Source organism: Gymnogyps californianus, chromosome 14, assembly GCF_018139145.2.
Source record: "Gymnogyps californianus isolate 813 chromosome 14, ASM1813914v2, whole genome shotgun sequence".
In the NCBI taxonomy this organism is placed as follows: Eukaryota; Metazoa; Chordata; class Aves; order Accipitriformes; family Cathartidae; genus Gymnogyps; species Gymnogyps californianus.
Window position 1 is genome coordinate 21,492,883 of NC_059484.1, and position 22,298 is coordinate 21,515,180.

Consider the following 22,298-nt stretch of genomic DNA (forward strand, 5'->3'; position numbering starts at 1 on the left):
CTTTTTCCTGTAACAGGTGAGACAAGTCAAGCTTAACTCACCATTTAACCCAAACTTTAGAGATCTGTGTATGAAAGGAAGTGAAATTTAGATAACCCTCAAATTGTGCTTTCAGTTAACACTGGAGAGAGGACAGATCATTAGAGTAGCAAATAATTTGTATTGCTCAAAGCATTTTAGGGCTTTTATTTAATTTGAAAGGTGACTTAGTAGTGCATTCAGCTGCTTTGTTGAAATATGGTCTACTCTACCCATTTTGCTGAGTAACAAGAATCAGGCAGGAGGTGAATGTTAGCTTCTGGCCTAATGCCAGGCTTTTGAGAACTGATCCTACTTTTGGAATTGCACTTTATGCACCTTCTTTGAAGCAAAATTTCCTAATATCGAACGCTGAGAATCTGTTCCACTTCTACCTGTTCTACCTGCTAAACTTTGTCTTTGCTTTCAAGAACTGTTACTGTTGGTGTCTGTGCCTAGGTGATAAAATTCTATCGTGTAAAATAATTTTATAACTCTCAGACTTGGCCTGTAAAAAAAACCTGGGACTTCTGGCTGAGCTTCATTCTTGTCTGGTACTGATTTGACTTAGGTCTTAAAACAAATCACATACTGACTGTCTGCTCTGTTTCCCTAAATTTTAGGCAGTGCTAAGAACTTTCACCCTTTCTGAAACACTTAACAACAGATCAAAAATCTTTATTTAAATATGCTAATACTGGTATGTTATTGGGAATGCTTCTGGTAGTCATTAAATACTGAATAAAATGCACAGTATGCCCATATATAATACGGTCATAAGTTGGTGTGGTGTTTTTTTTTTTTTTTTATTAGCTCATTTTTACAACAGTTCCTCCTCCCCTCCACCAAATCTTGCAGTGTAAATTTGCAAGGCTGGTCAATGAGTTTAATCAGTCATGTCTCTAGTTCCTGTTTGCCAGTGCTTTGATAAATAGCACTATTTATTCTCGGTTAAGTGCTGATTTCAGTCATGCTGCAAGGATTACGGAATTGAATGCTAGTAGTGTATTTTCCCACTGGGAGGCACTGAAGACCAAGAAAGTTCTTGCAGCTTCTGAACAAAAGTACTTTCCTTTTCCTTGCTTATTTACACATTTTTTTAATTGACATTTTTCCATTCTTGGCTCACAGCTTAATAAGCACAGTTTTAGACAGACTGTTGTCGTGCACATGCTGCTGCCGTTATTGTTAAAAAGCAGAACCTGTGTTCATTTAATATAAGAACAACCTTTTCCCATTGGAAACTCTCTGTAACATTCCTTTTCTATTTTTCTGAACAGGGATGCAGAGTAGAATTTCATTTCAGGCTATATTTGTCCTTTGATACACCCTTGCTACTGCTGTAGAGACCTGTTAGGTGTAAAGAATGGGACAAAGTAAAATTTGAAATTGACCTTCTTTGTGGATATTTAATGTTGCAGAGAAGGCAAAGGTTTTTTTGTCCAAGAGTGTCTTCCTGCTGATTATATCTAAGCATATCTGCTTATATAACGTCTGTTGGGAAACAGAGAGCCAGTATGTTTGCAGCAAATATATTGTAGTGTCTAAGATACAAGGTGTTCTTTGTTTTTTTTTATCAGCACCTACCACACAAGACCAGACCCCGAGTTCGGGTGTTTCAGTTGCCACACCATCAGTCAGTGTTTCAACCTCTGCTCCTTCTGCTACACCTGTGCAGACTGTACCCCAGCCAGTCCCACAGACATTGCCTCCTGCAGTTCCTCATGCAGTACCTCAACCAACTGCAGCAATTCCTGCTTTTCCACCAGTAATGGTACCTCCATTTCGTGTCCCCCTTCCCGGCATGCCTATTCCACTTCCAGGTAAATTGGCGAACTGTAATTGTCTTGTCCGCTACATGTCCATGTTGTCAATTTGTTTGCACTCATGTGTCCACTGTGTACGGAACTTGCCTGAATCCTCTCCACTCAGAGAATTTTTGAAAGAATTCAGGGTTAGCAGACAGACTTTTTAATTCACAAAGAACATGAAATTTTTTGACTTCTAGTTCTTTGATATACATGTCAGGAAACAGCTGCATTTAAACATGTAAAACTTTTTCTTTTAGATGATAGGAGAGTATAAGAATTGCACTAAACGCTTCTTAATATCATGGCACATGCCTATCTTGTCATCCTATTTAAAAAAAAAAGTGAGCTTCTGGACAGAATCCACATGTGACTCAGAATATTGTAGCACTATATTTTACTAATTGCCGTGTTGCTATATTTTTTTTTTTACTTGCTTGATTTAGACCTTAAGTCTTATGCAAAAATATTTACTAGAATATGGATTGTAGCCGAAAGAAATTAAAAGAAAATAATATATTTATGGGCAGGAAAAATTACCATTCAGATGCATTACCCCTGAACGATGTTAGGTGTTTCCAGTTCTCTTGGTTTGCAACTATGAAGTATGATGCTGAATGCGTACGCAAAATGTTGAGGTTTAAACTGAGGACCATAATGAAGGCATTCAAGATGCTAGGGTATTATTCATAGGCTTTAGATGTACAAGACCATTGAGAAGAAATTTTAGATGGCAGCCCACTGGTTCCTGGGTAAATCGTATTTTCTTAAGTTTTTATAAAATATTTAGATACTTAAGGAAGTAATTTTAGGGTGGCAAAATTTTGGACTGGACTGCTGTTTGTAATTGCTGCAGAGGTCCTCCTCAGAGGTCACTAAAGCTCCTCATTGCTTAAATACCATGTTTCAGTTTGCGTGGATATGGTGGAGTTCCTGTTCCAGTACAAAAGTAATTAATGTTTTTTCAGAGTGCAGTAGCACTAAATATATACCAAGAGCTGATGATTTTCTGTTGCAAAGGAAGGTTTGAGACTGCAGTAGTTGTATTGGATACAAGTTAGTTTCTGATTAAGAATTACAAAGAAGCAGCTCTGAGCAGCATCCTCATATTTTTGACTCCTTGTACAAGCTGAGTGAGGTGACTTCTTTCCTGCTGTCCTTTTAATGCATTGATCCAGTACATATGAAGGGAGGCCTTTACCTTCCATTGAATTGGTTGGATGAAAAATAATCCTTTAGAATACTTCTTTCATACAGGATATAAGCATCAAAGTAGTTAAAATGGGTATTAGTGCTGCTAACTAGAAGAGAGGACCAACTTTTAGTTGCCTCTGCTTTTAGGATAGTCTTCTAAAATAAGTGGGCGAAGCTACTTTAATCTGTAATTTGCTTGAAAAGGAAATCACAGTGCAGTACTCATTGTTTTAAGACAGGAAACAAATACTATTCTGAATGTGATATTCAAGGCTGAACAAAAAATGGATAAAGGGTAGAGGGAGAATTCTGATGTCTGTATATTTGTGAGGTTTGGAAGAACAATAAAAAGGGTTAAGCTTTAAAGGTGGTCAGCTGAATGTTCTTAACTGCAATTTCTGACATTGCCAGCAAGGGATCAGCGTAGAGTGAGGGGTCCTTACATACCTTTGAAGGATATAATCATCTAGTCAAGTGTGAACTGTCAGGTAAAATGTGGAAGGTCGAAGCAGTAGAGAAGAGTGCCCATCAAAATGGATACACTGGGGTGTGTGCTTGGGTTGGTTTTTTTCATAAGCTCTCAGTTAAAAAGTTTTGTGAGTAGTGCAATACAGAAGGAAAGACAGAGCAAGAACATTGATCTTCTCCTTCTTAAACTCATTTTTGAAAATTATTTTTTTCGGAACTTTGCTGATAGCAAGTCTTAGATCTGGCCTCTTCTGCTGTTCTCACAGTGAGATGAGCCTTTTGGGTGTAACCCATAATACATAGGAAGGATACCTAGCAGTAAAGTGCGTGCTTCCACCAACGAGTCTAATTTGTCATTTTGCCTGATTACAGAATAAAATCAGTCTACTTCTTTCAGCTAATTCTGGCTTGAGTTGGTTGTAATGGTTTATAAACACTGTAAAAGAAAAGGAAACCTTTAAAATATTTTACGGTAACAAGAAACAAAAGAGAAGTCAAAATTACTTCATGGCAATATAAGGTGAAGTCAAAAAGGCTTATGAAATTTTAATGTGTCGATGTTTGGGGCTTTCAGCACTAGATATAATATCAGCCAGATTACTTTCAAGTTACAGAGACAGAGCTGAACAGTACTGTTGTCAAGTGATTGCAAAGTTAATCTCTGTATTATACTATAGTAAGACGGAACAATGGAAGAGTTGATTAGTGATATCTCGTAATCTCAGATCTTAAAAAGTAAGTCTGCTTTCTCTTAATTCATATGTTAAAAGTTAGTTGTATGTTTGAGAATGAACTTGGCAGAGGAAACAGCTTGGGTATTTGCTAAGTCTTATCTGCGCTGCAGTATCTCTAATTTCAGTGATCCCGCAGATGGCATTATTTATACTGACCCAATTTTAAGACATGCTGTAACTTCCTTAACAAAACGAATTTTCAGATTCATTTTCAAGTACATAACATGAAACACTGCCCCCCCCCCCAATTTAGACAAACACTTCATTCAGTGCTGTTTGAGTCAATGTTTTTGTGTCTCAATTCATAATTTTTTTTATAAAACTAGTTTTGGATTCTTTCATTGAAATTATTATTAAAGAACATTACAATTCTGTCTTCTCACAAATATTTTTTAAAATAAATTGGCAGTATTTTTGTGTGCTTACCATACTAGATCTCTAACGAAGAAAAATAGAAATTACTTTGGTTATAAACACAGGGGTTTAATTTCACTTTGCGCTGGAGGATTTCCAACCTCAGATGATGGAATTGAAACCATTTAAGGGGAAGTTTCTGAAGTATTTCAGTTTCTGAGTGTCGAGACTGGACCAACGTGGAGAGAACTTCTACAGTTTCCTTCCACACCCTAAAATGAAGGTTTTTGGAAATGCGTTCCCCTTACCCCTGTCTAATTTCCTACTGAATTTTGCGTCTAATTGAAGAGGATGAGATGTTTTCCTCTTTGTGGCCTTTCTATGTAATTTCTTAATGAGCTGGAGAGCAGAACAGTGCATGATGCTACCTTTTTGAGGGCTAGTTATGCTGCTTTTAGAGCATTTTTCAGCTCGTGATATTCCTGATAATGAAAAATAAAGAACGTGTTGGCTGCCACTGACCTAGTGCAGCTTTGTGTACCTCTGTTTGCAGCTTCATTGCTTTTATTTCTTTTTTCCCCCCCTTCTTCTGCCTCCAGCCTTTCCGTAATGACCCTCATAACCTCAGCTTTCCCTCTGGGTTGAACTTGGCTTTCGCGCTGCCACGCCTTGCTAGTCTGACTAGTGTAAAGCTGTCCTTCTGCTCTTACCACTGCTTTCTAAATGCAGCAGCAGACTGAAAACAGCAAAGACCGTTCGTTTCACTTTGTTGCTGCTCCCCGATGGATCTGTCTGAGCAAAGGCTGTCAGTGGAGAACAGCACCATTAGTAGAGTGTTTTCCCATGGTACTGCCCTACAAGGAGAGCTGAGTTCCCCCTTGAATGAACTTAAACCCCTGAGTCTTCATTGAAATACCTTTTTTCTTTTTAATGACATCCCAATAATTTGCTAAACAGCTGGTTTAATGTAGGCAGAAACTGTTGCTGCAGCTTAAAAATTAGTTTTATATTTGATCTGGCATAAAATGTTGGAGCAAAAATAATTCATATTTTCTTGCCGGGAGGCTTACTCTTAGCCAGCTGAAAATGGCATTCCAAATTGCAGCAGGAAATCTGTAGCATCCAGACTCCCAGTGGTAGCTGACATACAATGGCAGCTTTCCAACATGCTTGCTTATCCATTTTACAGGTGTAGCAATGATGCAAATAGTCAGCTGCCCGTATGTAAAGACAGTCGCTACCACCAAGACCGGTAATTTTCAAAACCATCTTAGTTCGTTTTGTCTGTAAGTTGGCATGGTAGTGAATGTTGTTGTTTATCTTTTATTTATTTATTTGCTTCCCCAATTGAATGAATATATATACTTTATTTTCAAGACCAGTATAAATGCAAATATCATATTTGGCCAGGAAATAACTTTCCCAAATAACTGTTAGTATTAGCTTATTTTATACAAAAAAATCCAGTACAGTTTTCTGTAATCATTGAGTTCTGTAATAACTGTGAATCTCTTCATGCCCATACTTCTTAGTTATTAGTTTCTTGTGTGTGGATTTTTGTTTTTCCTACTTCCACATGTATAGTGACATGATTGTGCTCGCATGTTGATGTGCGTGTATGTGTGTCTTAGTATAAATTTTCATTTTTCAAATTGTGGATTTAAGAAAAGTCACTTTACTGAGAATACTTTATGGCAATGTATAAAGTGTGCTTTTTCCATTATTTAAAAAGATAGACTTTTTCATATAATGTTAAAGGCTCAAAGTTATGATCTTGTAGTTCTAGTCCTATCCAATTTGTTTTTCTAGAACTTGTCATTCAAAATATGTTCAGTATTTCCATTTTGTTGGGATGAGTAGAGAAATAATAGGATAATGTAGCATTCTGGCTTTCTTATTTTTGGATATTTACTTGCCATTTTGCTTTAGGATGTGAATAAAATGTTTTTTCCAGTCGGTCTGCAGTACTAAATGTAACCGTCACACAATCTGAAATTATTTCATTCTCATCAGTTTTTATCCAAGGCTCTGAATTAATGTTAACTTTTTTTGAGTCAGCATTTAAGATTTATCAGAGTTCTGCTCTGTATTATATGGCTCAAATTCAAGCCACTGTTGTCTTTTTTTCAAGAGCAATAGGAATATCTCTTAAAATGACAGCATAATTAAACAGTGGAGTAGATTTTTTTTTTAAATAATTATTTGCTATAGAGATCTAATAAAGACTTTTTTAATAAATAGAGCACTTAATTTTGAAGTGTTAAAACAAATGTCTAAAAACTAACAAGCTTTGTGCTGTGCAGAATTACACGTGACTCTAAAATAAAAAGCTATCTAATTTGCCTGGTAATATGGGCATTACTGATTGTAAAACACAGGAAGGAAATTTAGTAACAATGCATTACTTTCCAATTTAATTTTGAAAACAATCTTTATATTTATTTATATAGGTTGATTATTTGTAAATTAAGTCAGTAAAGTGCTGGGTTTTGGTTCGTAGGTACTTCATTGTCACTTACTGTTTTCCTTCCTTTTTCCTTTTCTTTTTTCTTTTTTTTTTTTTTTTCTTTTCTTCTTTTTACAGGTGTCTTGCCAGGCATGGCCCCTCCCATTGTACCTATGATCCATCCTCAGGTTGCTATTGCCGCTTCACCTGCTACGTTGGCTGGAGCAACAGCAGTCTCTGAGTGGACAGAGTACAAAACAGCAGATGGAAAGACTTACTATTATAACAATAGGACTTTGGAGTCAACATGGGAAAAACCCCAAGAACTGAAAGAAAAAGGTACTTTTTTTTTTTTAATACAGCTGTATACTAGGCAAAATTACTTAGATCATTGACAGTTGTGTTTGAAAATGTGAACGAGAATATTTCTAATCCTTTATCTCCCTTAAGAATATTTTGAAATCCTGATTATAAGTATCCATTTGAGTTGGTCTTGAGTCTGAAAGTTATGGTTTCTTTGTTTCCCACTGTATTGCAAATAAAGTTGCTTCCAAATCCTGTGACACTTGGGTAAATGCGTGTTTCCGCTCCAGTAGAAAGTAAGTACTTTACGTACTCATGTGTTTGAGAAGATCCCAACTGCAGAAAGATAGAAAGTGAGGGGAAAATCCAGTTATTCTAAAGACTGTAAACTAGGAAAGAATGAAGATAATTGAAATGCTAAATTTCAGATCTTCAAAAACTAAGTATTTAAACAGATTTGGAATATGAGGAAAAAATAAATTACCTCCCTCTGTCTGCATCCCTAAGTTGTATTCTGGTCATATTCTGTGACTTGTGTTTATTTGAATCCACATGATATCCATGGGTGTTGTTATATTGGAGGGAAATTGTTCTTGTATCGTAAATAAGGAAGAAGGGGCAAAAATCCTGTGGCTTTTATTCAGTTTATAAAGTCTTTTAGGAAGACAAATCCAGTCGGACCCAACTAGTTCTTCCTTTTATTGTCTGCTGAATTTTTCAGTTACAAGAAATCTTTGTTTGGATAAATTCAGAACACTTACACGGTTAGCTAGTTTAATACCCAACTTTCTAATAGTTCAGGTTTAAATAATAGGTCTTCTTTTTATTGAGGTGAAAACATCTAAGACAGCAAATACTAATTTTGCTGAGTAAAGATTATACATTTTATAATTTTTTTTTAAATGGGTGCAGAGCAATCCTCAGATGATTATCCATTAATTTTCTCTGATTTTTATTTTTTTTGCCAACAGCATTTCAAATCTGAAAGTGGTCTTCAGTGTTGCACTGTTGGTTGCAGCTGTTGGTTGATACTTTTATTGGTGTTTCAGCTATTTCTGTTGGTACATTTAGTTAGCTTTTTAATATAATAGGCTGCCTTACAATATTTCGTTTTCCAGTCCCAAGTAGATCTTTGTACAGGAGGTAATCACGTCTTTATAAGCAGACACTGTAAAGCCTAAGAAGGACAGAAAGTGGTGAAAATACATTAAAAATAAGTTTTGTTTTGCTGTTGTGCTTGGAAAATCATACTGATAAAAATAAATTTGTTGTTCTATGATGGTTTCTTAATAATACTAAGGAAAATTCTATCTTTATTTAGAAAAAATGGAAGAGAAGATTAAAGAGCCAGTTAAAGAACCTACGGAGGAGCCTTTACCAATGGAGACAGAAGAAGAAGAGCCAAAAGAAGAACCTATAAAAGAACTTATAAAGGAGGTAAAAGACCTTGCAACCAAATAGTCAGTATCGCCATTTTGAATCCTACATCCTACAGGTGTGGATGCATCTGTAGACCAGGCATATTGACAGGAGACATGGTTAGTAATTTGAGTTCTTAAATTCCTGGTGTGATTTTGAAAGCCTTCCTTTTTGGACTCATAGCTTTTTTTTTTTTCCCTTTTTTTTAATTAATTTTTTTACATAAGGAAAAAAGGACATTTAAAAGAAAAATACAGAGTATGTGATTTAAGAAATTAGTAAGAACATGGAAAGAAAGTTACCTAATTACATAGACATGATGTTCTCTCGCTGATTTTAAGGTGTTCAGAAAAATGAAACTTGTCCTGAATGTTTGAAATCTTTAATAGCTTTTTCTCCATTTCTTTACTTCTTTATTTTGAACAGTTTTGAAACAAAGCTCACACGTTCTCCATGTGCTATAACTGATAAGTTTAGTCTGTTAGGAACACCTGTCCTAGAAAATGTCTGTAGTGTTTACAATGCAGCAAACAAAATTAACTTTTTTCTTGTAAGGCTTTTTGTCATGCTGAGAAAGTATAGTTCTTGAAGATGCTAAGGTGTTTGAATAAAAATTAAAGCTTTTATACTGATTTCTGTGAACTTCAATGTAGCTTAGTAGGCAAAAGCACAGAATTCAGTTGCTGTTTTTTATTACTGCTCTACCCTGTTTACTTTTGAGGTAGTTGCTAGTTTGCTTATTTATGCTACAAAGGTTATTGCAGATTTTTGACTATTTCATACTCCGTGTCTCATTTTCAAGTAAATTAATTTTAAGAATAAATCAAAATTTTTTTGTGAGAAACTATACCCTTGCCCCTGTGTTCAGGCCTTGATTCAAGGATTCACACAGATCTAGGAAGGCATTTAAATAAGGTTTCATTGAAGTCAAAAGTTAAGTAAACACTTAACAACAAGGTTTTCTGAATTGAGATTTTTGAATAGTAGTTACTGTTGAAATTCCAATGCTGCTGTTTTAAGCATGGACGAAGTGTAATTGTGAGCGGTTTGTTAACATTGTTTCAAAATACATTTGCCTCTTTAAAACAAGTTAGTTACTTCATAATAAATAATTAGCTAGCAGTGGTTGCCTGAATCCTGTAACTTGTTTTTCCCTTGAGGAGCCAAAAGAGGAGGAAATGACTGAAGAAGAAAAAGCAGCTCAGAAGGCCAAGCCGGTTGCAACCACTCCTATTCCAGGAACCCCATGGTACGTAACGGTTTTGCCCGTGGCCTGCTACTGCGGGACTGACACGTCGTTTCCTGTAGCCACCAGGAAGGTTGCTGGGTAGTTAGAACAAGTAGTAGTGTGTGAAGATCCTGTTCTTGGTATGCTTCTGTCTCAAGTGACGTTGGATTCCTCCAGCCAACACTGTTCACACTGTCCCAGTACTCGTGATGTTCAGTGGTGTGTGTATAGCCTTTCTGCCACACGCTAACTGCAGTCCGATAAGGTATGTTACCAGTATAGATTTCATATCCCAGCCCCCTTCATCTGCCACTGATTCCTCCTGATCTGGTATGAAATACTGGCCAAAAAAAAATCTCGGACTTCTTTTGCCCTTACGCCTTGGGGAATGAATAGGTGCGGCTGTTGGCCAAAACAATCCTTTTTTTTTTTTTTTTTTTTTTTTTAAACTTGGCCAAGATACTCATCAGGTGCCTATGTGTATAATGTCATGATGAGGTTACTCTTGCTGTAATATATGTAAATCATCTTTGTGTGTTTGGATGACCAAGGTAGAAATCTTACTGATGGGAAAGGGATATTGTTTTAATTTTTGCAATTTAGCCATTGATGCTTTTTTATTAATGTTTGATATTTAAAACTGTCTCCCTTCAAATTATCTCTGCGGTTCTTTCATCCCGTCATTTATAAAATTCTGGCAAGATCATTAGGTTGCTTTTTCTCATGTTTTGCGGGGCATTGAAGAGACGAGGTACATTTTATCCCAAAATCTGATTCAGCTGTCTAAAACGTTTTTCTAGAGAAGAACTGAGTGTACTGCAGCTCCTGATAAAAAGCGTTTTTTAAAATTGCAAATCTACGAGCAGAGAAAAGCAATAATTCAGTGTCCCATTTGGACAGTAGGAATGTCTGGTAGTTGTGCAGTAAGTATAACCTGGATCTGTCTGTGACCATTATGCTTGCTTCAGTCTTTGAATATGGTAACAGGTACACAGAATGAATGAAGACAAAGGTAATACAAGACTTCCTGTCTGACTTAAATTTCTAGGTGTGTGGTGTGGACTGGTGATGAGCGTGTTTTCTTCTATAACCCTACCACTCGTCTTTCTATGTGGGACCGACCTGATGACCTAATTGGAAGAGCTGATGTGGACAAAATTATTCAAGAACCTCCTCACAAAAAAGGAATGGAAGAAGGAAAAAAACTTAGTAAGAGCAATCTTATTGCCTTCTTAAGAAGTCTGAGTATAATTTATCACTTATCTTGTGTTGATTTCCAAAGCTGGTAACATTTAAATAAGTGAGAGAAATGTAAGGACATACTGAAAAATGTATATAGCTTTGGAATTTAAGAAGGCTGGTGGGAATGCAGATTTATAGAGTCCTTTGGAAAAAAACAGTCTATTGAAGAAAGTAGATACTAACAAGGTTAATTTTTTTTTTTTTTTAAATGCCAACAGGCTGAAAAAAACCCACAGTTTTTACTGACTAAAAAAAGGGACTGTGTTTATTTTATAAGCAAGAGGAATTTGGGGGCCAGAAACGATTAATCATAATGTACGAATAGGCTCTCGCAGAAGAGGATTTAACTTAGAGAACATCAACTGGAATACAGTTTTGGAAACAGCTGCCAAGAGCAGAGAACATTCAAGAGGCTGCTGCGATGAGACTTCTTTCTGGCATGAGTTCTAGTAAATGATCCTGGGATGACATGTGGGCTTGGTAGTTGGAGGAGAGCAAAGTGCACGTGGGTAATCAGGAGATCCAAATGTGCTTCATTAGACTGTTTAGCCTGAGGTTTTTTTCCCTGGAAAAAAGAGGTCAGTGTTTGTCACTTTAAAGCCAAACTTGGCCACAAGTCCATTAGTCCTGCCACCACATTCTGATAGTGTTATTCCGAAAGCAAATTCTGAAAACCGTATGTCTTCCTTTGTCAGAATACGTTATTGCGACACATGTTGTCCTCTGTTTTTGCACAAGGCTTCATTTGTAAATTAGAAACTTTTCATAAATGTAAAATCTAAAGTATGATTGAAATCTGTTACAGTTAGAGAAGAGCATGAATCTACAGAGGAAGCAAACGAAGATGAGCCTATTAAAATTAAAAAGCGCAAGTAAGTTTGCCTTTTCAATACTAAGTGGTCTGTGTAGATAAAATAACTAAAGTTTTTCATCTGAGTAGTGTGTATACCGTTGTATTCGGCAGAGTAGAACAGTAACTAATAGTATTGGTGAAAACAATCATCAACTTTCTGCTGTTTTACTTAAGCAGCTCAAGTATTTGATATTTCTCTGAGAGCTGAAATTCACGTATAGAGGAAATAGCATCTCATTTGGAAATAATTCAAAATGGAAATAAATGGTATAAGTTGCTGAATCCAGGGAATATTTTGAGTGCAGTTTATCTTAAATAGTTTGTTTCTGTTGCTTGTTTATCTAGCTTGTTAATTTCTGTGCACAAGACTTGGTTGCCAAAAAATCCAGCCATTTAGATTTTCATAGTGATTACTCTGTTTTCACTCTATTATAAAAGTTCTAAGAGTTTTGTTTAGGTCTTTTGGTCTGTTTTGCCTGTTGGAAGCAATATATGTCACTTCACTCTGAGTTACTTACACGCACTGTTTTAAAAGTAGTTTTACCATTTTATTTGTTATTGTGTACTCTTAGGGATGATCATAAACTTGTTTGCAATTAGGGCTTTGAGTTTGTTTGGAACAAAGCGCATTTGCTCTTAGTAAACGTAAATCAACAAAGAGCACACTTTTTTCCAGAAATGTTTTGATGGATGAATGTATCATTTGCGTTACAGCATTTTCTGTTGTAATGATTGTACGGTGTTCTCAATTTGAACTAACTCCCTTAGCCATAGTCTTTTCACAGGGCCTCGCGGTCTTAAACAGGAGATAATAAAATTAGTGCAGTTAATGTAAAGTCTGTTGCCCATCTGGCGAGACCACTGAATACAACCAGAATGTGCTAACTTCTTGAAGTCATTTGTTGGCACCAAAGTTACTGAGAATACCTTGGTTCTTGAGCTCTTTCAGTATGAAAGCATTCATATCCAAGTCTCAAAGAATGGCTTTCATGATTTGTAAGCCTACGCTCCTGAAGTAATCGGTTGTGTCCGTTCTGTCCTGGTGTAGTTCAGTTTCTAACCTACAGAGTTGACATATTACTTCTCAAGTTATACTGTATGTTTAATTTTTTTCAGGAAAGATGATAACAAAGATATTGATTCAGAGAAGGAGGCTGCTATGGAAGCTGAAATCAAAGCCGCTCGAGAGAGAGCCATTGTCCCTCTGGAGGCTCGGATGAAACAATTCAAGGACATGCTTCTAGAAAGAGGGGTCAGAGAAATCAGTGTGTGTGTGAGAAGGGGAGAGAGGGAGGGGGAGGTTCAGGCAGAGATCTCAATTCTTAGCAAATTCAGAACCTGCGGTGCTTTATGTAAGGAAAACAATCTCATCCTTCCTCTGATTAATGGATGCATTTGATACCAGACTCCATATTTCAAAGAATGTTACAATTATAGCAAAATTTTTATTTCTAAGTAACTGAAATTAAGCAGTATCAAGACAGATTTTTTTTTTTTAAAAACTTTTTTTCCAAGTTAAGTAATTACCTAATTGAAAGCTGCCATTGAAAATAAATAGGACACACAAACTGGACACATCCTTAATGTTTTTGGAAATGTTGCTACATGAGAAAAGCAGTAAGTTCCACTGTAGTCTGTACACTCTTATCCTGAAATGGGAGACTTTTTGCTTTTAGTTAACTCAGTTTGAACTCTGCTTGATACCAGTCAGTTTAGATAGATAAATTAGGCTATTAGAATATAAATTTATGTAGTAACTTTAAAAAATGGAAGTGGTTCCAGCTGCCTATGCAGCTTTCATTTAGTTTCAATAACTGGATTTTATGGGATAGTTTTAATAAAGCTTATTTAAGATGAGCTTGAACGTGTTTAAATCAATCTCTTTTGTAGCAGGACTGTTTACACTCATAACTTTTAGAAAAGGTATAGAGGAGGCATGGAATATGAGAACATAGAATCTCAAGGCTTTCTTCTGATGTACTTTTTTTTTTTTTTTTAAATGTCACTCAGTAGTAGTAATTAAGTGTGTGTTATTATTTATAAGTTTTCAGAGCCGATTAGTGTTGAAATTTGCTATGGCAGCCTCCATTATCTATTAGTGATGAAAACTTCAGGATGAGTTTGTTTCCCTCTTTTCATCAGATAACCTATAGTTTTCAAGCAAAACTGTACAACTTCTATATATTTGAGGAAACTTAACCATTAGTTAAAATCTGACTTTTTTTAATTAAAGGTCTCTGCTTTTTCAACATGGGAGAAAGAGCTACACAAGATAGTTTTTGATCCTCGTTACTTACTTCTCAACCCAAAAGAAAGAAAACAGGTAAAAGAGAAGTCAAATTCACTCCCCATCCAGACACAGCTACTACAGGCTTTATCTAAATCCTCAGTCTGCTATTTTTATTCCTGCTAACCTTCCAGACTAATTGGTGTTGCAAGGGATTTTTGTTATGATTAGGGTTTGTCTGGAAATGGAAGAAGCCAGCAAGAAAAGAAGCGAATTGATAGTTTTTATTTTTCCTGTGGTTGGAAGATCTAATATTTTAACACAGTGAAAGTTGTATGCATACAGAGAGCTCCCAAAACCTGAGTGAAATGGTGAGAATCGTCAGTATCTCTTCAAAATATTGGCATAATGACATCTATTTATTGAAAAAAAAAAAAAAAAGTGCTTGGGGGAAAAACTAAAGCGCATTTTTATTGTTAAGCAAGTTCTCACTCCAGAAGCTTTTCTTCAAATGGATGTAGGGAAATGGAAAACTTCAAGAATACAGGAAGTGTCTGCTGTCTTAAACATATCACCCAGAAAAATGTTAACATAACATAAATGTGTGAGAAACTTGTTCACAGGTCTCAGATTACGTGTTTGTACGCTACATGTTCAGCAGATTGGAGTAATTTGCGTATTCAAATACAAAGAGTCCCTAACCTTTCTTTCTACCTCATCTATGTTGGTTCTGTGGTGAGAGGAAAGGAAACAGGAGAAAAGGAAAGAAATGGGATTTTTCCTCCCTCTTGCCTAGAGCTTATGTGGCTTCAGGTTTGTATGTTTTATGTCGGTGACTGGTGTTTCTGTAGGTATTTGATCAGTATGTGAAAACCCGAGCAGAAGAAGAGCGCAAGGAGAAGAAAAACAAAATAATGCAGGCCAAGGAGGATTTCAAGAAAATGATGGAAGAAGCAAAGATTAATCCAAGGTGGGAGCTTCTTTCTTGTTTGTATGCATAAGCTCTATTAGAACAAACTATGTTGGGTGGTATTAGGTAGATCAACCTCTTTCAAAATGGGCAAAGAGGAGAAAAATCATCAGTTATTGTTGAAGTCTTCTTTTGCCTGCTTGTATTCACCTAACCCATGAAGTAATAGAACTTGGGATTTATAATGATTTACATATTTTAAGTCATTTTGAAGAAATCCCCAGCATGCTGTCCAGATTGTGAGAAAGGCCTCATGATCCACCACAAGTTTTCTTAAATAACCCTGTTTCTTCTTAAGAATATTAGTAGCCTCTGAGAAGCACTAGGGAGGTTTCTTCAGTTTGGAGGGGGCTGAAGGGATGTTTTTCTGGTTACAAAGTTTGTTAATATGATAGAATGTTCTGGTTGCTTTAATATAGAAGTTAATACCTACCCCTCACATTCAGACCTAGTGATAATAGCAAGGTGATGACAGTGAATGTACTAACACTCAAGATTTTATTGCTAGAATTGTTTGTTTCACAGCTTTCTCACATAGAATTCATGAAATATGTGCTTATGTCACCAGATGAGCTCTAAAGCATTCTCTTTCAGCGTCTCTTGGCTTATCTGGCATTAATTCTTTTACAGTGAAATAACTCTTCATTTGTTTCACTTCAGCTTAATTTCTTTCAGTGACGCGTTTTGGAAATTGGTGGAAGCCAGTGTTAACTTTTAAATTACTTCACATCTGATTAATAACTCTTATTTAAAAAACACCTGTCTGCTCATTTAATAAGGGTAGCAGTTTCCACAGTAGTAGGCTGGGAAGAATGGAGGCATGGAAATGTTTTAAGAAAAAGTTCATCAGTAATAAGTTTAACATATAATTCAGAGACTAACATGGACTATTATGTTAGCTTTAGTATCCTCGGCTTCCAGGATACCTCCGATGTATCATATTGGGACTGACTCTTATCTGATTACGGGTTGGGGTGGGAGAGAGAGTTCCAGCTGAAATACTGTCTTGTTTAATCTTATCCTTTGTCTTCTGGTTTCAGTGTTTGTCTAAAGATATTGCTGTACTTCTGTGAGTGCCAGACTGGTTTTTTATCATCTATCTCAGTCCAACATGCTCAAGAGTTTGTGTTCCACTTCACTTAAACAGCTCTTGTTCTTCAATATAGCTGTAAATTCACTTTCTAATCTTTTTGAATAAGCTACCAAATTCTCTTCTTGTTTCAATTTACCCTACAGCAACAGTAGGCTGGATTTTCCAAGTCTAATTATTTCCATGCTGTGATGAAAACATTCGTATGATTATAAGTGTCTCACGTATTCTTGGGGCCAGATTTGCATCAGAGCTTGGAAAAAGCACAGTAGTGGTTTTTTTCGAGGTAAGTGGCAGTACTATATCTACTGCACAGATTGGAATCTGGCCCTGGAGGTGAGAGAACGGTCAGGGAAATGCTATGGGGATAATGGGTTGAAAGCCCAGTATTGCTGCATCTGCCCATAGTGTTTAAAGTGTTTTCAACTCCGTGTGTTTTAAGATTAGGCTGTACAATGTTCACTGTAGGAGGAAAAATTGATTCAGCCAGTGTTGTATTGTGACTAATAGCAAAAGACGATTTTCTTGGTGAACTCTTAGCATGGTTTGGCTGCAAGTGAATGCACGTAATATTTTTAGTTTCACAGCTGTGAAATACCTGGACAGACTGGTGGCTGAACTGCAAACCCACAAAAAAGAAGATTTTTGTAGACAACTGAGTTTTTTCATTTCTTCTTCTTGGTTGCATTGTAATCTCTCTTCCTACACCTGCACTTTCTGCAGGTAGCTGTATTCAAACAAACAAACAAAAAAACCCCTGTAAGTCTCTAACAATACCTTTTGTGTGTGTGCCTAAACCTGACTCCTTTCTATATAGTTCATTGATCAAGCATCTCTATAGTGAGACCATAGGATGTTGCCTTTTTTTTTTTTTTAAATTGTGCTCTGGCATGTATTCTAGCAGAAGAAATATTTCTCTGCTGAACCTGCTTCCCAGCAAAGACAGCTCTGCCAAATGAGTTCACTTGCCATTTTGTTGCAGAACTACTTTTAGTGAATTTGCAGCCAAGCATGCTAAAGACTCGAGATTCAAGGCAATTGAAAAGATGAAAGATCGAGAGGCCTTGTTTAATGAGTTTATCGCAGCGGCAAGAAAGAAGGAAAAAGAAGATTCGAAGACCAGAGGTGAGAAGGTAAGGTGACTTTTTTAGTTCCAGCAGTGTGAATGGTGTGAGTCTGAGTGAGACGGGACAAAGCCAGTGCTTGGTTTCCAGTGTGCCTTCTCTGAGACATGATCCTTCTCTTTCCATAGAGGTTTTACAATGTAAACACTTCATGGATGTCCCTTTGGTCTGTCTGCACTAACTATTTTAAGTTTGCAGGTATACTGACTTTTAGAGTATATAGAATTGAACTTACATTTATTTGTGAAGCTGAGTTTACTTCAATAATCACACTTTTTTTTCGTTTACCTAAGCGAGTAACATTATATTCTTAACTGGAATAACGCCTGATTTTTTTTTTTTTTTTAAAGTTATATTATCCTGAAGCATTAAAAGGAAAAGGATTCTTGTCCTGTTTGGCTGGAAACCCCAGAACTGGCCATTACCTCTCTGTTCTCTCAGTGGAGGCAGTAAGAACTTGAAATTCTCTGTAGGATATTCGGTTTAAATTTCAAACAGCTTCCATACCTTCTCTTTCCATCTAAAAGCTAGCACTTTGGTGACTTTTTAATATTTCAGTAAATATATCTTACGTATAAACTGCTGCTTATTAGAATTAAAGGTCAGCTATTAAAGATTAATGAATTCCAAATGTCATCTGACCGTATTGTCAATAGCAGGGAGCAGGCTTTCACCACTGGGGAAGCAGGCTACTATGGAGGTGGCGTCAAATGTTATCATCAAAATACGCAGCCAGTTACTTAAATGTCCCTGTGTGTTGTGCGAATGGAGAAAATAACCTCTAAAGCCTAATCATTTTTGACATTTTAAAGTCTGCAATATTTATTTTGTAGTATAAAGTTATTGCAAATTTCACCTACTAAGAATGCTTACAGAAGAGAAAAATGCTGAATAACAGGTTGGATTTGGGGACAATTTCGTTATTGAATAAGTTTTGCCTATTTTTTTAATCTAGGTACTCTGGTCTAATTTGATTCTGTACTCGATTTTTTTCAAATGTTGACTTATTGCTGATATTTTCAATAAATGATTGTGCTTTCAGAGGAGAACTGATGTAGTTCAAAACTAGACTTTTACATACTGCATTTCAATTATGAATATGGAATTTGAAAGCATTCTTGCAGCTTAATAGTGCAGTTGAAGACTTTAAAAAAAAGTAAATATTTGTTTTGTTGTTGCATGATTGTTCTAAAGTTGAAAAGTTAAAAGAAGAGAGATTGTGTTTGTTTGCTTTTGAAATAATGTTTTTTCTCCAAAAGCCTTTTGTAACCATTTTATGTATTCTGTTTTATAACAAGTGGATAGACTTTACAGTTATGTGCTGTGCGGCCTGTCAATCAGTTCAGTCTGACAGCTGTCAATCACTGACACGCAAATATTATGGGATTCCCTAGTGAGGAAAGAATTGGTATCTCTGTGTGGTGACTTTAGCCTCCCGCAGTTCCGGTACTTTACATTTTTTTAGTTTTTTTCCTTGTGAAGTGATGAGAGTTGTACCTGCAATGTGTTAACTGCCAAAAAAAAAAAAGACTTCTAAATACACCTGAAATATTTTCAGTCTTATTTTCCTTTGATTTTGAAAGTGCTTAAAACATAAAAGAAAATTTAAGGCATTTAACCTGAAGCTTTCTCAGTCTGTTTTAAAAGTCCAAAATCTTTATTTAAGGAGGATCAACTTTACAGAAATCTTTAACGTAAGGGTTTTAAATTATATAATGTTTTGATTTTGCTTCACTGAGTTATGGCTTATTGGATGGTGATGGAGCACCCAGCTTTTGAGATGGTTGTTTTTATTCACGTGGCTAATTTCAGTGAGTAAATACAACGCTAATACTTCTGAGATGACAGTGATGAGGAAGTACGTGTGGGTTTGAGGATATCGGGGAAGGGACGATGAGCTGGTAACGTTGACCAGGCGGCTCATGTGCTGTCCCAGGAGCCAGCATTGTTCCATGTCCTCGAGATGAGCCGTGCCAGCAGATGAGCCTGACGTCCTACTTTACGTAGACTTACTGAAATGTTCAGCTGCAAACATCCCGCAGCCCATTGTGCTGATGGCTGTCTCGTCTGTCATCTGTCCTGTATCAAGATCTCTTAAGTTTTCTTACGTAATATTCTACTTAGTCGAGCTAGTTACTGTGTACAGATAGACTAAACTCACAACATCATAGAGCTGTGATCTTAAAAGATTATTCCTTGGTGAGATGTTTTTGACTCAATTTTTTGAGAAGTTTTCACTTTTTTAATTGAAAACCAAATTGCGATACTTGTGCTATATACATTGCGGATGACTGAGGTTAAACCCATGCTTTAAGAGCATTAAAGGTCTGGAAGTGTCATTCGTTTCTCTGGGGAGGGGATTGGCCGTACCCTCCTGGTTTTCTGCTAAGTCGGTCGCTGGCGAAGCAGCAGACGGCCCAGCTGGCATCTCCGTACAGTAGTGCAGGAGCTCAGTAGCGAGCAAGCGCACGGCTTCTGAGGGAGCGAGGGGCGGCTGCTGCAGAAGCATCTTCCTGCAGATTGTGGTGGTCTTCTTAGGTTTGGTTTTGTATTGCAGCTGGTGCCGTGGCGCTTCCAGCAGCGTTGCGGGTACGCAGGTTTTATCCTGTGGAATATATATGCATATGTGATTTGTGCAGAGTGCTTCCGCTGAAACTTTGAGATACCCTTACTTTAGAGAATTCTGTAGTAACGTCTGGGAATTGTTTGATTTTTAACAAATATTTCTAATGCCATGGCTTAGAAAGCTTCATATTTTCAATACTGCATGCATGTTTTAAGATGTTTTGAAACAACATTCTTAATTTTACAATGAATAAACGGTTTGCTTAGCATTTTGTTCAGCTACTTTAAGAAAAAATGATAGTGCTGTAGATGTAGAGCAACTTCCCGCTGGCACTAACCAGTTGTTTTCCAATCTCTGTTTACTATCTTAATCTCTCTGTTGAGATAGTAAAGAAAAAAAAGCCTTTTATGTTTATATGTTAATATTGTGAAGAACTAAAATTGTCGGTGGGCAAGCCTGCAGAATGTTGGTTCTGGTCTTCATTTCATTCTTGCATTCTGTAACTAAACACGTTTTTAGAGAATCAGGATGTGACAGTTCTCTGGCAAGCCAGAGTTTGTTCGCCTGTCCATCTGCTCACTTCCCTTATGAACCTCCATGTTTTGGAGCTAAACTGCTTTTGGTGGTTTTCTTTTTTTAAAGGGATGAGGAGATAAGGAGCAAAAAATGAATGGCCAGCCCTTCTTCTAGGGTTTTGGTTTGTGTTGTGTTTTTTTTAATTAGTGTGCCATAAACTGATTTTGTTTTGTGGACCAGCAGGGTTTGGGATGCTGTGAAGGCAGCATGCTTCGCCTTGCATGCAGAGTCCCTAGAGTCATTCCCTGGCACTCGGCGAGCGAGGTGAACCAGCCCCTCGCCTCTCTGCTTTGGAGACATGGAGGCTTAAATGCCAAACCAGACTTCTAAAGAAATAAAAAGGAGGAAATACCTAGGACCTAAAGTGCAGCAGGAACAGGGAGATCATTCACCCCAGAAAAAAAGAGATGTAATAAAGGCACAGTAGTTGCTCTTGCAGCTGCTGGTTCTGGGAGTTTGGATGAAAACGTGTTGCTAGTTGCCTCGAGATAAAAAAACTAATATGATTGATGCTCTGCCAGCCCTTTGTGATGGCTGTTGTTATGGACAGAGTGCTGACATGCCATTTCCAATTGAAAAAGTAGACTAAAACATTTCCTTAAACTTTTATATATGTGTACATATCCATCTTAAATGTAATTTACTTAATTACCATATGTGGGTAATTCTTCATTGGTTAGATCCATCTTAAGACATTGCTCTTTATCAGAAGATCCAAGTATTTACCTCTGTTCATTGTACACTTGGAGGATGAATCCATAAAGACTTGATTTGTCTAGAGCCCTCTTTAAAACTGCATAGCTTCTGTAGTATTAATATGCAAAATGCTATAATGTAGAAGCAGTAACTTGTTACTTTGATATATATAAAAGCTCAAAAAAGAAACTTACATTGGAGTAAAATAATAAAAACTGTATTGGTGAATCATTCTTTAAAGAATATAGTTCATCTTAGATGTAGCAGATCTTCTTAATGTATCTGCTTTAGCAAAATTGTCCCAAGGGGAAGTGAATTTTAGATGCGGTTATGTCTAAATTCAGAGTTTTAGTGATTTCTCTGAATTGTAATGGTATGTAATATTAATATGCTTCCCTCTGTTGGAGGTAAGTTGACTCCTTTTTTCATAAGAGCAAACTGTTGGGTATCAAAGTATCTTTCTCAAGTATTGTCTTTCTCTTTCTGTCTGTAAAACAGATCAAAATGGACTTCTTTGAACTACTGGCTAATCACCACCTGGACAGTCAGTCTCGCTGGAGCAAAGTGAAGGACAAAGTAGAGACTGACCCCCGTTACAAAGCGGTGGATAGCTCTTCACAGAGGGAAGACCTTTTCAAACAGTACATAGAAAAAATAGCTAAGGTATGCATGTGACATTTGGAAGTATAGCTTTGGATGTTCTGCTGGTCACGTTGCTGTTACTGTGTGAAGGAACTAACTAGAAGATAGACTAACAGGTGCTTTAGTTCCATACTAAAGAGAATTCTATACCATAGTTATTTGTAGAAGTACCCCAGAATGACAGCTTGAAACTTAGGAGTACTATCCCTGGTGGTGGTGCCGCTGCAGATGTTCATGGTACGTGTATGCACGTGTGCATACACACACACGATATTTGGGAGAATTTGTCCAGCAGAGCAAGAAAGGCAGAGACTCCTGTAAAGCCATTGGTTGTAAGAAT

At 36.7% G+C, this 22,298-nt stretch overlaps 1 protein-coding gene across 4 annotated transcripts in view; it reads left to right on the forward strand.

Moving 5' to 3' along the window:
• Window positions 1-22,298, forward strand: part of TCERG1 (transcription elongation regulator 1) — a 33,545-nt gene that overhangs the window by 6,376 nt on the left and 4,871 nt on the right. The window contains exons 5-16 of one of the 4 annotated variants that reach the window (XM_050905064.1): window positions 1,599-1,841; window positions 5,766-5,828; window positions 7,161-7,361; window positions 8,647-8,762; window positions 9,905-9,993; window positions 11,021-11,181; window positions 12,020-12,086; window positions 13,184-13,319; window positions 14,301-14,390; window positions 15,146-15,264; window positions 17,337-17,487; window positions 21,815-21,979. In XM_050905064.1, the coding sequence (XP_050761021.1) occupies window positions 1,599-1,841; window positions 5,766-5,828; window positions 7,161-7,361; window positions 8,647-8,762; window positions 9,905-9,993; window positions 11,021-11,181; window positions 12,020-12,086; window positions 13,184-13,319; window positions 14,301-14,390; window positions 15,146-15,264; window positions 17,337-17,487; window positions 21,815-21,979 (1,601 nt within the window). The remainder of the gene's footprint in view (window positions 1-1,598; window positions 1,842-5,765; window positions 5,829-7,160; window positions 7,362-8,646; window positions 8,763-9,904; window positions 9,994-11,020; window positions 11,182-12,019; window positions 12,087-13,183; window positions 13,320-14,300; window positions 14,391-15,145; window positions 15,265-17,336; window positions 17,488-21,814; window positions 21,980-22,298) is intronic. The other 3 variants (XM_050905065.1, XM_050905067.1, XM_050905068.1) reach the window with 3 other exon arrangements.